General features: G+C 39.0%; 1 protein-coding gene across 2 annotated transcripts; it reads right to left on the bottom strand.

Moving 5' to 3' along the window:
- Window positions 1-1,242: 1,242 nt before the first annotated feature.
- LOC130193190 (ribosomal protein S6 kinase alpha-2-like) lies at window positions 1,243-18,210 on the bottom strand. Of its 2 annotated transcripts, none has more exons than XM_056413604.1 (22): window positions 17,666-18,210; window positions 14,668-14,784; window positions 12,925-13,006; window positions 12,429-12,509; window positions 11,965-12,044; window positions 11,502-11,608; window positions 11,373-11,410; window positions 11,138-11,280; window positions 10,160-10,230; window positions 9,606-9,694; window positions 9,098-9,162; window positions 6,931-7,033; window positions 6,472-6,617; window positions 6,049-6,171; window positions 5,624-5,713; window positions 5,004-5,162; window positions 4,690-4,851; window positions 4,474-4,550; window positions 4,130-4,247; window positions 3,984-4,040; window positions 3,356-3,436; window positions 1,243-2,925 (listed from the first exon to the last, which is right to left on the bottom strand). In XM_056413604.1, exons 1-22 carry the CDS (start codon window positions 17,768-17,770, stop codon window positions 2,758-2,760), a joined length of 2,262 nt encoding a protein of 753 aa, XP_056269579.1. In that variant the 5' UTR covers window positions 17,771-18,210; the 3' UTR covers window positions 1,243-2,757. The 2 variants fall into 2 exon arrangements, with proteins under 2 accessions (XP_056269579.1, XP_056269580.1); XM_056413605.1 differs by having other exon boundaries at window positions 4,130-4,241.
- Window positions 18,211-19,245: the final 1,035 nt, after the last annotated feature.

The raw sequence follows: 19,245 nt of genomic DNA, 5'->3' as shown, positions 1-19,245 counted from the left end.
AGAGAGCACAGGTTATGGTTGGTTGCCATCTAGTGGCTTGCTGCCACCTTCTCTTGGATAAAGAAAGTTACAGTGAACTGTAACTGAACTTTCACGGCCTAAAACTATATAATATTTCTTCCACCTTTCATAATTATTAGTCATGCTCTTGTAATGCAAACAATTTGAGAGACTGTTAGTGCGCTCGCACAATTTAAGATTGATTGATTTGTTGTAGAGCCGTGTGTCTCCTCATCTGTGGCTGCCACAGACTTGAACTTTTCCCGCGTTATATCACCTCTCATAATGAATTATTTACTTCGCTCCAATAGCCTTGAATACATCTTGTACGCTCAGTTCTTCGTTTGAGATGTAAGGAAAGTGAAGCAAGAATTGTGCAATAGTGTTTCTCTTTTTGCAGGTCTCGAGATGTAACGTTCAATATTTCCCTGTACTAATAGACCTTTTTCACAAATGGCATTTTCGCCAAAGTTTAGGTAAATAATACAAATTACAGACAGCTGGATTCCATTTACACATGCAGGAACATAAATATGAGTTCAAGAAAACTGCAAATTTCAGTGCAATTTCTATTGCTTTCCTTTATTTGTACAACTTTGGCATTCTAGCCAACAATGCCCGTGACTGGCCAGGTCTAGGCAGTATGTACACTCTGAGCAATGGATAGCAATGGACAAAATAATATGTACAATCTCTATATATCTGCAAACACAATATATAGTCTTTCTGCTTGCTAGATAGTTGTACAACACTACAGGACTGTCTCAGAAAATTAGAATATTGTGATAAAGTTCTTTATTTTCTGTAATGCAATTAAAAAAACAAAAATGTCATGCATTCTGGATTATTAATCAAATATGAAAATATTTGCCTTTTTCTCTTTTTTAATATTGCTGATTTATATGACACAACAGAAAACTCTAAAATCCTATCTCATAAAATGTGAATATTTCCTCAGACCAAGTAAAAAAAAAGATTTATAACAGCAAAACAAAATCAAACATTTGAAAATGTGTTTCCAGGTGTTTCGAGTTAATTAGACGATTCAAGTGATTTGTTTAATACCCTACTAGTATACTTTTTCATGATATTCTAATATTTAGAAATAGGATATTTGAGTTTTCTTAAGCTGTAAGCCATAATCAGCAATATTAAAAGAATAAAAGGCTTGCAATATTTCAGTTGATTTGTAATGAATCACAGAAAATAAAGAACTTTATCACAATATTCTAATTTTCTGAGACAGTCCTGTATATGTACAATCTAAATGAGTAAATATTTACAGATTGACCTTATCTGCATACTCACAGTTGCATCAGTCCCAGCTCCACCACTCACAGTTGTGCAATGTGTCACCACACATACGGCCTCAGGATTAACACACATAATATGTACATCATTTGTTTCTCTGCTGCAGTGCTTATTGGTTACACGTGACAATGTTTTGTTCTTACCAGTAAGGATGTGTTTTAATGCTGGAGCATTATAATCTACATTCCCACTGGTAAATTGTACAGCACGCAGTGTGCTCCTCAGGTCTGCACACACCCTGTTCAGTCTTACCTCGTATTTGCGATTGTACAACTTATTAGAGACAATCAGGGCAGCAGCAATAGACAGTAGACCTATTCATATACAATCCTCTGACACAGTGGATCTCAAACATTTTGGCTCTCAGACATAAACAGTGCTGTACTGGCAAATACTCGACTGAAAGATGATCTATATTGCCGACTTAATATTTCAAAGTAGTATAGCCTGCAGGGTTTTGCTCGCGTGACATTTACCAAAGAGCGACATGATGCTCTCTATGACTTCTCTTCAGCCAAATAACATTTGGAATATGTTATGAAAAAACACAACAAACTACGTTCAACATAAATACTTTCATAGCTCACCGTTTCTGATCTGATCTTGGAAGTGCAGTCGTGATACATTTAAAAATACATTTTACAATAGTCAAAGGCTGTATTCATGGAAGACAACAATACATACAATACAATTATTAAATATATTATTAACAATAAGACTTCAATGGCATTGTTAACTTAATGATTCCCTTTGGTAGGATATTTACATTTTTAACATGCATAACTCTGTAGAATTCAGAGGATTGATTGTAGTAAAACATGTTATAATCAGAGTGAGAGTGCCTCACTCAAATACATGTTACTCTAATCTATATCTATTCTTTGATGATGATTCTCGACCATATCAATATTTGGATATATGTTAGATCAATAACTTTGGAAGACTGTATAATGTATGACATGAACTTCTGGGCACATACATGTGTATGTGCTAAATATGAAAACTAAAGTAAACTACTTGGCATGTTGTCTGTGGCACTGAATAGGCCTTTTCTGAATATGGAGACCAAACTAATTGGTTCCACTTTCAGCTGTTGGAGCTTCCGTAGATATAAAAGTGTCTGTGTACATTGCATAAAAATGCTAATTGTATTCTGACATGTATGACAAAAAAGAAGTAAACGTCAATGTGTTCGCTTTGATTATCAATTTAAATGTACACTTTAAATTAAGTGAACCGAAGCTATTCCTGTTGACAGGGATTCTGTACTGCTATATTTTGATAGTTAATTAGGCTTAATCCACTTATACGATACCATTTCTAAAATCCGCTACATTTAGTTTTTATAGGCCTATAGGAGCACTTTGTCACAAGGTGTATGCATTTTAAAGAGTATGAGCATGTCTTCTTGATTTATGTAGGGCTATGTCTAATTTCTTTTGATTTTCATTCAGATTGTGGAGGCTTTTCCTTTTCTTTGGGGTCTGAATTCACTTTGGGACTGCCCGGATTCTTCACTCCTCGCCGTTGAGCCAGACTGGAGGACTGAACAGGCTCCAGCACTGGAGCCGGAGCACAGCGCTTCAGAGCAGAGTAGGTGGCAGACAGTGCCCCCTGGTGGAAGAAAAGGGCACTTCGTCATATCGTATTAATAGTACTGGTCTCATCTGTCATGCAACTAAATAAGTGGCCGACAACACCACCTGCTGGAAGGACAGGTAACCCATGACAGTCGTTTGCATTGTTGTACAATTTGCTGATGCTGACATGAACTCATGTAATACCGACAGTTTCTTGAAGAGCTCCGTCACGAAGGGCAACAGAAATACTAACATATGCAAACTGTCAGACATGTTACACACTCAGTGAAAAGTATTTGAAAAAAAAATCTTGAATTTGACAGGTGAAATGGCTTATTTTTGTATAAACTGCATCACCAATTACGATGAAGATGTAACATAGCTACACACAGAAACACAATACCAAGTATTTTATCTGATGTTCTGATGATATTTACTGTTCACACACACACACATGCACTGACCTTCACAGTAAGAGCATCTTGTCTGGTGAGCGTTCTGTCAGAGAGCTTGTCTCTGTCTACAATCCAGGTATGACAAAGAACCTAATGGAAAAAAACCATTATTTATTATTATATTTATTATTTTCTGATGCAATTTTTCCAAAAAATTCTCTTCCAGGAGCACTGAGTAAGATTTGGTCGCATAGTTTCAGATTCATCCAACTAAATACCCCTCTGCTCATACCTCCCTTTCAAAGCATGTGGCCTTCAGGTCACCTCAAAACGCAAAAGGCCCTCTCTAAGGACAGTGTTTGGTTTGTCCATTCTGGGCGATTGCACAATAATGAAAAGACAGTTATGAATTTTATACTATATTTCTGCTAATAAACTCCCTTTAAATTAAACACGCTGTTCATTCAAGTGTTGGCATACAAACAATACAGAAAGCAGTATACTGTAATATGTGAAGTATTAAATAATGTTTCCTGTCAACAGATCGATTCTCCAGTGAAAACCATTCAGATGAAAAACAGTATCAATGGGACTTAAAGTAGCAGCCATCTAAAATAGCCTAATAAAGTCATATTAGGGAATAATATATATATAAATATATATATATAAAGAGAGAGAGAGAGAGAGATAATAGTACCTGTGGGGCAGTCAGGCGCTGGTGAGGGTCCACGTGGAGCATCTTTATCACAATTTCCTGTTAAACATATACATACATGATATTAGTTTATTGAACAAAACCATTTTATGCGTATTATAATTCACCAAAAAAGAAAAAATCAGAACCTTGGCAGCGTCTGATACCAGGTCCCAGTTCCCTCCTTTGGTGATGAATTTTCCGCTGCCGATTTGAGCCAGAATTTCTTCGGCTGTGTCCTCAGAGCTGCTGGCAAACGGACTGAAGCTGGGCCAATAAGAATAAAAGCGATTCATAAAGCTGGACGAAGTCAGTCCAAAAGTAGCCTTCGAAAATCTACAACTGCTGTGACATCATTAAATCTAGAGACAGTAAAAGTCCAATGTGGAGATGTTGAAAGACCTGAAGTCCCTTTCCAGGGGAGTTTATAGAGAACAGAGGTTTGTTTTCAGCAGCAGGAGGATGGTACATGTGTTTTACACTTTAAACTGACCCAGCTATTATGGTGTAGAGCAGGATGCCCAGGCTCCAGATGTCACAGGCTGCATCATAACCCTGCTTCTTCAGAACCTGCATACACACAAACACATTTCAACAATATATTATTATGTCCTGGTGGGATTTTTTTCGATGAACGATTATTTTATTGATAGCCGTTGTAATTTGTTTCATACGTTTAGGTGGGAAATTAGAGACTTGTATACAGTACCTCAGGAGCCATGAAGGTAGCTGTGTAACAGGGAGTCATCAACAAGCCATTCTCAGCCCTGAGCTGTTTGGCAAAACCAAAATCACATATTCTGATGCATTCTGGGAGACCACTGTCATCAGAATAGCGAATGCTACTAGGCTTCAGGTCCCGATGCACGACCTGGAAAAACGGAGAAAGACACACACACACAGACAAAAACACAAACGTGATTTGCAACAAAGTTCTAACATATGATTCAAACACAATTTTGCATGTAGGTGGAAACAGTTTAAAGAAGTCTTGTGTCAAAGGCTTAAAAAACATGTTTTTACCCCCTGCGAGTGTAAATATTCCACAGTCTTGGCCAGTGTGCAGAGGATGTCTGACGCGTCTCTCTCGGTAAAGTTTGGCACCGTCAGCGCTCGGTCCAGCAGCTCGTCTCCTCTCAGGAGATCCTGAACCATGTACACACTCTGGCCGTCGTCATACACCTGATGGTGAAAGCACACACTCGGGGAGATGGAATCACTGGAAGCCACACGATACAATATTATCACCATACTTGTGTTACAGTACAACCGTATTGCGATTTAAAATGATTTGCGATAATATATATTGCAATTTATTAACTCTTAAACTGAAAATTGTCAACAAATGTTTTATTTAATAATATACAAATTCCGGTTCATCTCACTTCAATAATTTGTATTGCAGCAAAATGGGTCAACAGACAGACCGAAGAGGACTGGAAAAGCAAAGATAATCAAAAGGTTTAATTTGTATTTGCAATATTAGTAGATTGTATAATAAAAGATTGATACTTAGTTTCCATGTACCGATACAATATTGCCATACAAAGCCGTATTGACTTTCCCCCAACCCTATTATATACTGTTGTAAATATGCTGAAGAAGCTCTTCTAACATGGCGGTCAGGAGTGTGTTCCACTTACATCCTTCAGGGTGATGATATTTGGATGCTTCCCGTATCTTAACAGGATCTCAATCTCCTCCGATGGATCCTTTCTGGCTCTATCAATGATCTGACACAAAAACAGAAATGACAGGTTATGTTTAGAACAACACACAGTTGAAAACGTCTAAATAACCAGGATTCACAAAGCATTCTGTTTGGGTGGTTTGATTTAATAATCACCTTATAAAGATGTAACTACTATATTTTGTTGGTTGGATTCAGACGTGTGTTTGAGGTCAAACTCTGCCCTGAAATGCTTGGACAAACACTGTAAATGCTTGGACAAACACACACTGTACATGCTTTTGATGTATATTCAAATATACTTTGAATACATTATAATGTTGATATCGTAAAGTTGTGTATCTAAATAAATTCTAGTAAAAGTGTAGTGTGCACTACCTTCACTGAGTACTCCACAGCGGTAACTCTGTGCAGACAACTTCTGCAGACAGAAGTTGCTGCCTGTCCAACTTCCTCCTTGAGCTCATAAACATCCCGGAAGGCCACATCACCTTGGAGGTGCTGCAGGGAACACAAACAATCAGACAGACACACACACACACACACGCTTCTATTATATTTCATGTAACTGTCATCATTAGTTCGAAATTAGGTGTGAGACTAATATTCGAGCAAGTTTTATGAGGGTCAGCATAATTATATCGCCACTTGCTTCATCCAGTCTGTCAGCAAGCTCATAAAGCAACGATCAATTTTGTGATTAATATACATGGTTAATCTACTATCCAATCAATGTGCTAGTGTGTCATGTATTTAAATATGTGTGGATAGGGCATGAGCTGCTTTCTTAAAGACACGTACCTTTGCTATGGGATTGATGTTGTTGACCTCCTGGCGAGAAGCTGCTACCGTAGCAACGCTCGGCTCCTGACTTTGATTCGTTGCAACGAAGCTGAAGCCACGAAACAGCTGGTGTGTGTTTGCGCTGGGAGGGACGCCCGGAGAATCTGGACCGGCAAAGACAGACAGATACAAACATGTCGCTCATAATACTTCAACTTGATGCTACCATTACAAATGGACATCTAATTAGGGACACCAACATTTTTAAATACATATAAAGTATTGAGAATTTTTATTTTTATTTCATTTGATGTCAATTCTATGAGCTGTAGTTAGATACATTTTCATACAGCTCAGTTTAATTGTCTTTAATTATATAAATGGTACTTTTTGGTTTATGATAGACTTATAGACCCATATATTTATTTGATTTATATTTAAATATGTATGTCTATGTTTTCTGTGTGTTTCAGTTACCAGTGGGTGTTCTGGAGGTGAACTCAGGGTCAAAATGGAAAGTGTCTTCAGGTCTTCCAACTGTAGGTTTGAATGGAGGCCTCAATTCCTTCCTGTACAACTTCTACAGAAAACAACAATAACGTCAATACCAGCACTTATCATAACCCCTGGTTTAAATACAAAATAACACGATATTGATATTGCTGTGTTTAATAGTCACTGGATCCAGAATGAACAACACAATATAGGTTGAGTTACACAGCAGTTAAATTACATATTCATGTCCCACTCAAGTTTGTCTCGCATCTCAAAGCAAACTAATCATTGAGTGATGCATGTAGCCTGGTCTTTAAATGTAATGTGGAGCACAAAGAATAGAACCAATAGGAAGAAAATTAAATTATGATTGGATTGGAAAGTAAAGTCCTCAACTCGTGGATAACAAAAAGTCAAAGTGATTAAAAATGACATCCTTATCATATGTAATATGAGGCCCAGCTAAAACCGCCCATTATATACAGTTTATATACGTAATGCGTATGTGTAAAGATTGTAAAGCCCTCTGAGGCAAATTTGGAATTTGTGATATTGGGCTATATAAAATAAACTAAATTGAATTGAAATGATGTAATTTTAAACTCAAGTGCATTACTGACTATGGCCTGCAGGTGTCCCCATTGTCAACCACAGTCTGACGGGTCTCTTTGAGTAATATCACATCAAATACCTCACAGAGGACACCATCATTGGAAAAAGGTATCTATGGCGAGACTAATGCACACTCGTACTAACTATTTGATTTGTAATTTACATTCTCTGTGAAGGTGAGCTTGCAAAATTGAGTTGTTATCAAACATGGAAACATGAATAAAAGACTGTAGGTTCACATAAAAAAAGCCAACTAAGATTCTGAAGTCGTAAAGAGTTATGCCGTATAGTGCGCAGGGTTTTATTCAGCGTGGGAAAACCTAAGGCTCTTATTGGTAGCGTTTCACGTCAAGCCAGCTACACTATCTGTAAATGGAGAAATGTGGTGTTTGGCAGAGGCTCGTAGGTATTTATGTAGCGAGGAGTAGTGAGAGCCAGTGGTGAGGGCAGAGATTAGTGGGCATGGAAAGCTGATGATAGTGGATTTTTTTCGTCACAAGCTTTCTGAACATCTCTGATAAAGAGGAATGGGTGCAACAGTGTGACACCCAACAAGGCTTAAGGAACACACTCACACTTCTTGTGAAAATGATGACTTCAAACTAAAAGCAGCTGAAAGTAGCCTGTATAGACTATACAGTAGTTACATGAGTGCTCTGCTTTTCTCCAATGTGATCTTCTTGAGTTGCTTTTTTACTGCTCTCAGTCGGATTTGCAGCATCAGACTTCTGCAGCGTGAATGTTACTCACATATAACTCAGATACTGCAAATCAAAACTGTGTCCAGTCGAATGATTTTCAAACAGCGCACGTCCAAGGAGTGGATGTCAAGGTTAGATCGGGATAGCTACGGTAATGTCTGCAGCCAGATACATGTGCGCATGAGCAAACCTCATGTGAGAAAGGCTATTATAGATAAGAGGATTAGTTACAATAAAGTTAAACAACACAGGCAGACAGGGAAGTTAAGAGATTTCGCTACAAAGCAATAAAGAGTCATGACTCATGATTGTGGGTAAGTTTTGAGGAAGTGAGTGTTCAGCTGCAAGGTTTAGGTAAGCATACAAAAATAATAGTTACCACAGTGTGATTTAGATGTGTTGTTCTTATAATACTTTTTTATTTATTTAACACAGGCCGCTAATCTGAGCAGTGCATCTCAGAAGTGGAACTTCGAAGAAACCAGCACATTTGATGATACTGAAATAACAGTTTCCCCCGCCAACATCCTTACATGAAGCAACTGCACACATATAATTGATATCCAGTAAGTGTGAGCAACCAGGTGGAGTTGTTGGTAGTCGGGTATTAATTTACAGACCATTACCAGCTGTGGCTGACATACTCACAAACGATGCAGACCGCGATCTGCTCTCACTGTCTGTCAACAAGCCAGCCTTGTTTCACTTCCAGCTGAGTCTGTGATCATGTGTATATTGTGTCTACTACCAGTGAGTATATAGTGTCCTTCTTTGCTAAAAAAAAACCAGCTTAAAATCATGCAGACCGTGGAACATTCTGCATGAATCGTACTTACAATCCAGTCTATCGATGCAAAGAAGCGATGTCTTTTTATTTCTTCCACTCCATCTGGTCCTGCGCCTATCAATCCCAAAGATTCAGACAAGTTGATCTAAACATGCATTTAATAAAAAACAAAATAATTCAAAGTCTTTTATGTACACTGCACATTTCCAATGGACCTCGTTTGGCTATTTTCACATTTGGGACATAATTGGTCATGTTTAACATTATTAGCATAATATAGGATGACTGCAGCTTCAATTTAGACATTACCACTTGCTCTGAACAGGCCTGTTTTGTATAATATTATATTTTTATTTGGCCATAAACAACTACACAGTTTTGCAAAGTGTTAGAAATGACTGATTTAATTTTGGGTTGCTTCTCTCATCAGCAGCCTTCCATGTTGCGTCCCTTCAGGTAAAAGCTGATAAGCCAAAGCGCCACAAGAATGTAGATGTACTCCTATTATTCTGAAAACATATTTAACTGTCTATTTCCAAGTTGTATGTGCACAGTACCGAGTCGATTAGCCGGGTTCCTCTTGAAGAGCGCTCTTAATAAACTCTGCACTTCAGGACTGAGGAACTGTGGCATTCCCAGCTTCGCCCTGTGCAGAAAAGACGAGAAAACAACCGCTGTAAAGACATGCAGATGTGTGCTTGTGCTGTTTGTTTGTGGTAAAGGATTCGTTTAACTTTCTTTTCCAAGCAACAACTTTATCAATCTGTTTCTTCAGGTATAGTGGGGTTCTTCCAGATCGATAATTGCACGGGCATATATACGAAACTGATCTTGAATGAATCATAACTGAGAAATGTATTCTTATTTGAAATTAGTAGACTACTTGCGTGCATTTGAAAAGTGAAATAGGAAGCCGATTAGAAACGGTGAGGGGAGAACATCCTCTCCACACTGAGAAAACCACTGTTAAGTAACTAGTACATAGAAACCAAGAACAAGACATGAATGACACATACGGAACCGTGACCACTGAAGGCCTAGACCATTAGGATGAGGTCAGAAATAAAAGAAGCTTTAAGAATAAAATTATAACAGTTAAAATTGTTCTTACTTAAGAATAAATGCCATTGTTTCCTTCCGATCTTTTCCTTGGAATGGTAATGATCCTGTCAACATCTCAAACTGGAAAACAGATGATAATAATTGTCAAAGCACAGTTAGTCTTCACCCACAAAAGTTGTCTGCACCCACAAAACCCACGAAAACCAAACCAATACCTCTACTCATTACCAATCATATTTCCATCAGTGTATGTACACATAATTTAAAAAACAATTTTTTTGTACTAATTGAATTTTATTTCATTATATAGCGTTGATCAATTAATCTTACATCAGTCTGTCCAGCCATTAAAATTAAAGATAATAAATGTATAATACATTTTGTGAGAAGAAACAAAATCATAAATTATGGATTGGATACTTAACTTTTATTTGATGAGAAATATCAAAATACCAGAAATTAGACATATTATCAAATAACTTGTGTTCAAAAGAGAAAATAAAACAGCCTGCTATGAAGCAACTGCTGCTGGCATGCCCCTGCATGACAGCACCATTGTTCATGTTATTTACTTGTCCCGAATATATTAGTGTTTTGAATGAAATGTGATCATCTTTTTTCCACAAATGTGGTTTTCATTTATCAAATATAAGTTCTACACAATTTGTATAGTCCAAAGGGAGCTTTTTGAAATGATATATTTGTCAGCTGTCAGTGAATGTTAACCTCCTTTTCAGTATTAGTACAAAATAATTCACCAGGCAAACAAGCAAAATCCAACAGATGCGCGATTACAGAAAGTAATGGGTACTAATCTGCTAGAAATGGTAATTAAGCAGCTTTACTGCCAGAAGAAAGCCAAATTCAGAAACCAGTAAACTGGCACATTATAGAAGAGTTGAGTATTTGGCTCACATGAAACAGTAAATGCGGATCTGTTGTGTTTGATAGCACAATCAGTGCACATTAAGATAATAAAGATGGGCTGTCAAAGTAAAACATTGTTTTAAGATGAAACAGGTCTCACCATCAGTACCCCAAATGACCACCAGTCAGCACTTTGTGTGTGCCCTCTCCTGTTCACGACCTCCGGAGCCATGTACTCGATTGTTCCACAGAAGGAATAAGCTCTCTTGTCATGGTCAATGGCCTCCTTACTCAATCCAAAGTCTGAAACACAGAGAGACAACGAGAGGGTTAAGATTGACATGAATGAAATGGAAAAGAATGACAGAAACATGTTTATAGCTGGACGCACTGACCAGTTATCTTAATGTTTCCTTCTTCATCCAAAAGAATACTGTTTGGGGAAAAAAAACCATTAAAAGCTGCTTTAAAGTTATTTTGGGAAAAAATAAATAGATACCAAAAAAAGATCCTTTATAAGTTACTTTTCAGGTTTCAGGTCCCTGTAGATGATCCCCAGACTGTGAAGATGGTCCAAGGCCAGGGCCAACTCTGCAAGGTAGAACTTCACATCCTCCTCAGTGAACATCACCTGGAACAAATAAAGACATGTAGATGCTGGTAAAAACAAAACAAAAAAACATCAGGAGAAAATATGTATATTTGTGTTTGCTGTTGGAAAAACTAAATAAAACATTTGTTATCACCAACCACTTGTGTTTGTTTACTGATATGCATTAACATGACAGCAATGCATGGACACATCAACACAGTGTTCACAAGGAGAAGGAAGTCAAGTATGTTCACTCCTGGTGATTCTGCATAAGCGTTGACCAGCCTATAAAATAGGCTATATACCTTATAATAGACCTATAAAAGTAAAGGCTTGTAATTATTTTAGTACTATTGGCATAAGAGCTATAGGGAGCCTATCAGGAGGAAACCTACCTCCTTTGACAGTCGACTGAAAAGGTCTCCTCCGAGGAGGAAGTCTAGGATCAGATAGAGCTTTCCTTCTGTCTGGAAGGCTACGCTCGCACACACATGTGCACACACACACACACACACACACACACACACACACACACGTGCACACACACACACAAAAAGCACAGGTAATATGAAGCTATATTGCTGCATTGGTTTTGTATTGAATTATGTTCATTTAAGGAAGCATTTGAAACATGAAAGATGGATATGAAATAAAATAACAAAATTCAACCAGAAACTTCCCTATAAAAAGTTATTCCAATTAGCAGAAATGTAAAGGCTGTGGGGCAACGCTGTGTCAGTGGTTAGCAGGTTCAATCCCCACCCATGTCGATGTGTACGGTGTATGAATGTAACATGATTTCAGAGAGACGGATATTAAAATCACCACCTAATGAAGACCATCAGAAGACCAGACTTACCATAGTGCAGTTTAACTATAAATGGATGGTTCACTTCTGCCAGAATGTCTCTTTCCATCTTTGACCGCACACGATCACGAACTGTGGAGGAATCAGCGGGGCAAAAAGAATTTGTTCACGAACACAATATTCAATAATTTCAATCTGCATCCAGATAGTCACGCTAAGCTTCTAATTCCATCTGCATGTTTTATGAAACTGCATTAAGTTAATTGAAACATATATATTTAATTAAACAATCCCATTGTGTTGCTTATCCCATCCTGCTTTGGTCTATAACCACATTAAAAATGTTATTGCAGCATCTGTTTCCTTGGATAAGACCATAACTATTTGAGATTCAGAGGATGAAAAGCTTGTACAAAGACACTAAATCAGCACATGGCATCTCAACCTGCTTTTACAGTACATCCTAGTTTACACAGTTTGTTGTAAATGAAAAGAGGCAAACACATGACAGAATATGCATGATCTCCCAGGACCTTTTTTCTTTTACCTTTTAGTGTGGCCTTCTTCAGGACCTTCATGGCATACAGCTGACCTCTGTCCACTCCTCTGATCTTTCTCACCAGAAACACCTGGAATCATCATCATCATCAGCATTAGTTAAAAAAAGACAAGAGTAGGGGACTATGTTATTTAAAAAGACAATAATAGTGAATCTGAATATGTTATTTACGTTATTCAATTGTTGCTAACACAATAGCCCGTTTTAATACGTGCAATGCGCTTCAGCACCTGCCACGCACACACACGTTTTTTTTTAAATGCTACGCATATCTACTGTCGCTACTTTTTGAGACGCTAATATCCATAGCCGAGCCGCAGAGGTAAGTGCATATTAGCTCCCTTTGTATTAAACATGAACAACGGTTCAGTGTGGTAGACAGTGTGATGGACGCCAGTACTTAAGATAGCTATGCTAACCTGACCTCATGTGCCCTCGGTGTTACGGATTAAGAAGCGGCCGTGTTAACTGGCGACTTTGAACCAACGCGTCCGTTGTTGTAGTTCGAAACAGCGGTTGGAAATATGAAGAGAACACGTAGCTGCCCTCGTGAATGACACATTGTTTAATTTATATAGTATATATTATTATGTATATGAGAGGGGTTGACACGTCATAACATTGTTTAACCAACCGGCATTCACGAGGACAGCTTGACAGAAAGTCGTCAGGTAACATGGTCGCCTGTTAAACCGTAACACCGGCCTGGAGCCTCTGACGCGAAAAAGCGCATCGACCCGCCAACATCGGCTGTGGTTTCATGTCAATGACCTCTTATCCAGTAACGCTGACCATTCACTTGGCCTTCACTGATTTAAATAAACTTCGCGCACGAGTTGTCAATCTAGAAATAAACTAAAGTAAATGGCTTATCATCAGCAGGCGGGTTTCAGCAATGACACCATCCTCAAAAGCACTGTTGCTTCTCCTTTCACACACGTCTCAGTTATTCACAGTTTAGGCCCCATTGAAATTGGTTTCCAGTTACGGGAAAACTCCTCTACAACAGCATACAATGCTTTTTCAGACAATATTGCCCTTTTGATTTTGTGGCTGCAGTTTGGGGAACATTCTTCTTTCAGATGATATTATCCTCATGCACAAAACAAGGCCCATGAGGTCTTTTCCCAGTTTTGGGTGCCGAATAACTTCACTAATTGTCCCAAACAAAGCCCTGATCAACCCCATCCAAGCCGTTGGAATTGATGACGTCTCTGACTGCAAGTCCTCATCGTCCAACATCAGTGTTTGAATGGGGGAAGTCCCTCCATTCTGGTTCCTGACTCTGGGAAAGACTTCCCAGAGGAGTGCAGGCTATAGCTCCACGTTAATGTCCAAAGCTTTTGAATGAGATGTTCAGCAATCGCACACATTCACTTAAGCACATACTGTATACATATACATGCACATGTGAATATACTTTTAGCCATTTAGCTTATGTTTGAAGTCTAGATATTCTAGTGAGTCTTACAGATGCTGTAAAATATTATAAACATGTAGTACAGCTGAAGAAGTGCTGACCTAAGTAATGACCTGCTGGGTCAGACAGCATCTGGCCTCGTGTCGTGGGTTATCCCTTAGCTTGCTGCATCAACACTGATATCCCGTCTTTATCTGAGACTGACGTCTGATCCAATTGATTTTAAAAAACCTGATTTTTCTAGAATTTTCTTAACATGAGGAATTGTTTAAGGTCTCAGTGTGGTTATAGTTAAAATGCTTATCTTGTACCTTTCCATAGGAGCCCTGTCCCAGCACTTTGAGCAGCTGGAACTGAGAGGGGTCTGCTTTCTCACAACCCTCCTTAACATGGTGGCTGATGTCAATCTCCTTAAGTATACTATCATCCTGAGAAAAGAGAGACAAATGTCACTATTAGTATGTTAGTTACATATTTACAAACACAGTGAGAAAAATAAAAAATAAACCTAAGAAAAACTCAGAGAAAGATCTGTCTCAAGAGTGAAACATGAATCAGATGAGATGAATGATGATGCAACATCCATGCCGATAAAACAATCCCCAAACATAAACGTAATCCCTCTTCTAAATACGCACAAAGACTGAGCTATTATGTTATATTGCTGGAAAGGTATAGGCAGAGGTCAGTGGCAGTGAGGCATAATGGAAGCTGTCTTTTTTAGCCTATTCAGTCTACTCAGTGAAGCAAATGAAAAACTGCCAATCCGGGGCAAGACTGAGATTGGTCAGTGTAACAATGTACTGTAGCTGCGTTAAATTATCATTTAGAAGTGGAGCTTTACGCCCCACCTTCAATCAAGTGTGACGTGCTCACAGGAGCTAGATAGTCTCAGAGGTAATGGTTGTAAATTCACACACATAAACTGTATTAAATGGTAGTGCTCCTGCCTTTCCTGAGGTCCTCCAATATAGACATTCACATACACACCAGCATTTTAGTTTTACAAATATGTTTTGGCTAAAGCTTTATTTATATACTGCTAATATACTATGAATTACTAGATATTTTATTTCTATAAATTTACTTTCTCATTTATTTTTGTAGAATTGCTCCCTGTCACTGTAAAACCATGGAGGCCTTTGTGATTAAATTAGTTAAATATAAAATGTTTTCTATGAAATTAGAGTAGTATCTGAGAATCAAATTCTATATAAAGCTACAAAATAATCAAACTGTCACTTACATCTTTTACTTGCGGAGACAAGTTTTTTGAGGCTATCTCTGTTACAGTTGGATTATCTGTTAGTAACAGCACATTTGTATGTGATACTTAATTTAATACAGATAATTCCAGTTGTTCCAGGCAGAAGGGCTATGCAGTATGGTCAACATCTTCTATCACGATATAGATACTTTCATATTTCAATAATGATGTATATATTACAATGGTGCATGTTTTCTGATCACTTAATACACTCATAGTTTGTATGATTTAACCACAAGGTTGTGTATACAATTGTGTGGATTAAATACGTGACAAATGAAAAGTACTGAGTATTTTCTCATGTAATTAGAAACTTGAGTGCAATGTAATCACATATTCTGAGAAATAAAAGGTGGTATGTGCTTGTTATTATTAATTTAAATAAACTAATTGTGAATTATTTCAATATATGATTTAATCACAATTTGATTATTTTGAAAGATGATACTATGAAACATATTTAATTATCACCCTGTAACAGTTTAGCTCCATACCTTCCTTTTTGTATTAGTTGTATTCATCCTGTCTCACTAACTATCATGTCATTCCAGATCCTGCTTCCCATCTCGTCAGTCCAACTCCCTTCACCTGTTCTCTCACCTGCCTCTGATCACTCCCTCGTTAGTCCCTCATTACCTTCACCTGGTCTTCATGCCCATCTCACCTGTTGCCCATTCCCTATTTAGTCCCTGTCTACTTAGGTTCCCGCACTTGCACTTATCCTCTGCCAGATTGTCTTGTGTTTTTCCGATTCTGTCTGTTCTGTTCCTGACAACGTTCTGAGTAAAGAGATCTTTATTTGCATTATCCGTTTGCTGAGTTGTGCTTTTGGGTCCACCCTAATCGCCCCGTGATACACCCAGCTCTAGATTGTATTTTCCCTCGCATCAATAATTTTGTTTAAATTAAAGAATCTATTAATTTACTTGTATCAAGAACATGAATTTTTATTCTAGAAATGCCATTAAATATAAACAAATATTGATATTGGAAACAAGTGAAAGGACTGGCAATTATTTTTTTCTGTAATGGAGAGATCAAGGGAGGGAAGAAACCTGCTTATTTGACAAAGTTTTCACATACATTTGTGCAAATGCAAAAAATGCTATACTTCTAATCTGAGGTCCAAATGTTTGTGAAACTATTACATTATTATTAAAATTGCTGTTCTATTCATTAAACAGGGCAACAAGATGTACATCAACCAGAAGGAAACTTGATCAAATCCTCAGTACCAACTTCTGCGATGCTGATCTATTGCTGACCCTGAACTCTGACCTTCCCATGAAGGGGAAGGAAGTGAAATCAATCTTCTTCACATGGAGCATCAAAGCATCATGTCAGCCAAACAGGTAAACAAACACAAGCAGACAGACAGTCACCAGCCAGAAAGACTAACAATCACACAAACAGGTCGATAGATGTCACAACAACAAAGACCAGAGGAGGTGAGGGTCTCTATTTATATCTCAAACAGACAGGTAGATGCAGTCCAAACAGCATACTGCCTCTCTCTCTCTTCCCTGCTGGTTTGTTTGGGCTATAAATAGAACTCATCTGCTGTGGCCGTCCACTGAATCAATCAGTCTCCATCCATTAATCTATCAACCTGCCTGCCTGGCTGCTTGTTTGCCTGTTTGCATTTTGTCCCTCTGACTGTATTTTCATGTAGCTTGTCTCACTCTCTTAGTCAAAACACAATATCTGTCTGTCCCTCTGTTTTTCTGAATTATTGTCAAGACAGGCAGAGAAGCAGCTGTAACAATGCTGCAATGTCTCCTGAACGGCTCCACAACAAACCCAATCACACGCATTCTTCCCACACCCATTCACACATGCACACAGACTTTTCACACTCATCCTCATTGACTGGTGAGATGTGACGGCTGCTGCTATGGCCTCAATATTCACTCAAAGACACACATGGTGCAACTGTGATGCAATCCCCTTTTCAGCATGCGCAGATTCACACACAGGTCCTAATCCCGAGTTGATAGGAGTTGGTACTGCTCCTGGTGGGCTGACAAAGCAGCTCGACTCACCTCTAGCTGACAGAAGCCGGTGTTGTTTTTGTTCCTTGCCGCCTTGTTCTTCAGATAGATAGAAAACCATCTCCGTACTGTGAATTTCCGCGTGCTGGAATCCATGGCAACGGGCAGACCTGTGCATCTATCCCATAATGATTAACATTTCCTTGCAAGGAGGGTCCCAAGGTAAAGATGCAGAAACAAGAGTGTTTTTGGGAGGGGGGTATCTATTTGTCCCGCAGGTTATCCATTGGCCCATCCTCGATGCAGTCGTCGCTTTTTAGTTTCCCCGTTATTGACATTCGCTGCTCGTCTCTCTGGATGTCGTGTCCCCGCTCCGTCTCCCAAAACGCAGTCGACGTCAGTAAGCACGCAGTCAGAGTTGTAACGGAGCCGTTGATCGGCGCAGACAGACAGATGGGTTGACAGACGGGGCAGGTGTTGCTGCGTTTGGGATTGTCTCGTGTTTTGCAGCCGGCTCGCTGCGTGAGATGCCGAATAAATCTGTTCCGCTGAATCAGGAGAGGTGTGTGTGTGTGTGGGGGATCTCACTCGTCACATCCCTGCCTGTGCATGTGTGTGTGTGTGTTCATCCCCTGCTGCCGCCCCTCTCTCTCTCTCTGCAGAAGGGATTGTCACCAGTCACATTGTGTGCCGGCAAGCTCCCGACCCCTCCCTCCCTCGTTCTCCCCTGTTTCTGCCTCTCGCCTCCCTCCCGGTTTCTCCTGCCAGCATAAAGCAACAGCTGGCGAGGTCACATGGTGAAACCCAGCTACCTCGCTCTGTCTCCCTTATCCCCTGTTCCTTCTCTTTAGCTCAAGCCTGACATCCAATAACACACAGACTGAATAATAAATGATGACAAATAGCGGTGTAAATGTAGATTGTAAGCAGCATACCGGTAGATGTATTTGAAAAATACTGTCGATCAGATTCAGCGACATTACATCAGGATTTAATGTGAGGACAGCAGTCAATGTTACAATCCATAATGATGACAGAAGCAAGGACAGCAATCCCACAGTGTACATCGTCATCTGGTTGCTCACTGGGTGTGTGCATGTGTAGGTACATGGATCTGTCACATCAGCAGCTTTGCAGAACTGCAGTGTTGCATAACCAGAGAGAGAGAGAGGGAGAGAGGGGGGAATAGAGACCAAGGGAAGTGGGGGAGATGGGCGAAGGGCTTTATTAGATGGAAAGGTGAAGTCAGGACTGCTCCTCTGTAGCTGATGTGGGCTAAAATAAGATGTTATTTATTCACTCGTGGTAATTTGCCTCAAACTGTGATCATCAAACTTGTAATCTTGCTCATAACAGAGCTTGTAGTGCTGTCATGTGTTTGACTGAGAATATAGCTGGCACATAATTTGAAGGCATTTTAGCACTATTGAAAATGTAATCGGATGTGTCCAGTCAATCTGATGTGATTTGATGTGGGAGGAGATTCAGGATTATGGACTGGTGTCTTTGTGGAGGATTAAGGCTCTGCAAGGAGATCACAACATTAATATTCATACTCACCGAGTAGATGTGGACAGACTGGCATCGGACTACCCTATTCTACATTAAAACACATACATAGAAAGGCTGAT

This window comes from Pseudoliparis swirei, chromosome 4 (genome assembly GCF_029220125.1).
Source record: "Pseudoliparis swirei isolate HS2019 ecotype Mariana Trench chromosome 4, NWPU_hadal_v1, whole genome shotgun sequence".
Lineage (NCBI taxonomy): Eukaryota > Metazoa > Chordata > Actinopteri > Perciformes > Liparidae > Pseudoliparis > Pseudoliparis swirei.
The sequence above is the reverse complement of the archived record's forward strand: the minus strand, read 5'-3'. Positions and strand labels throughout refer to the sequence as shown.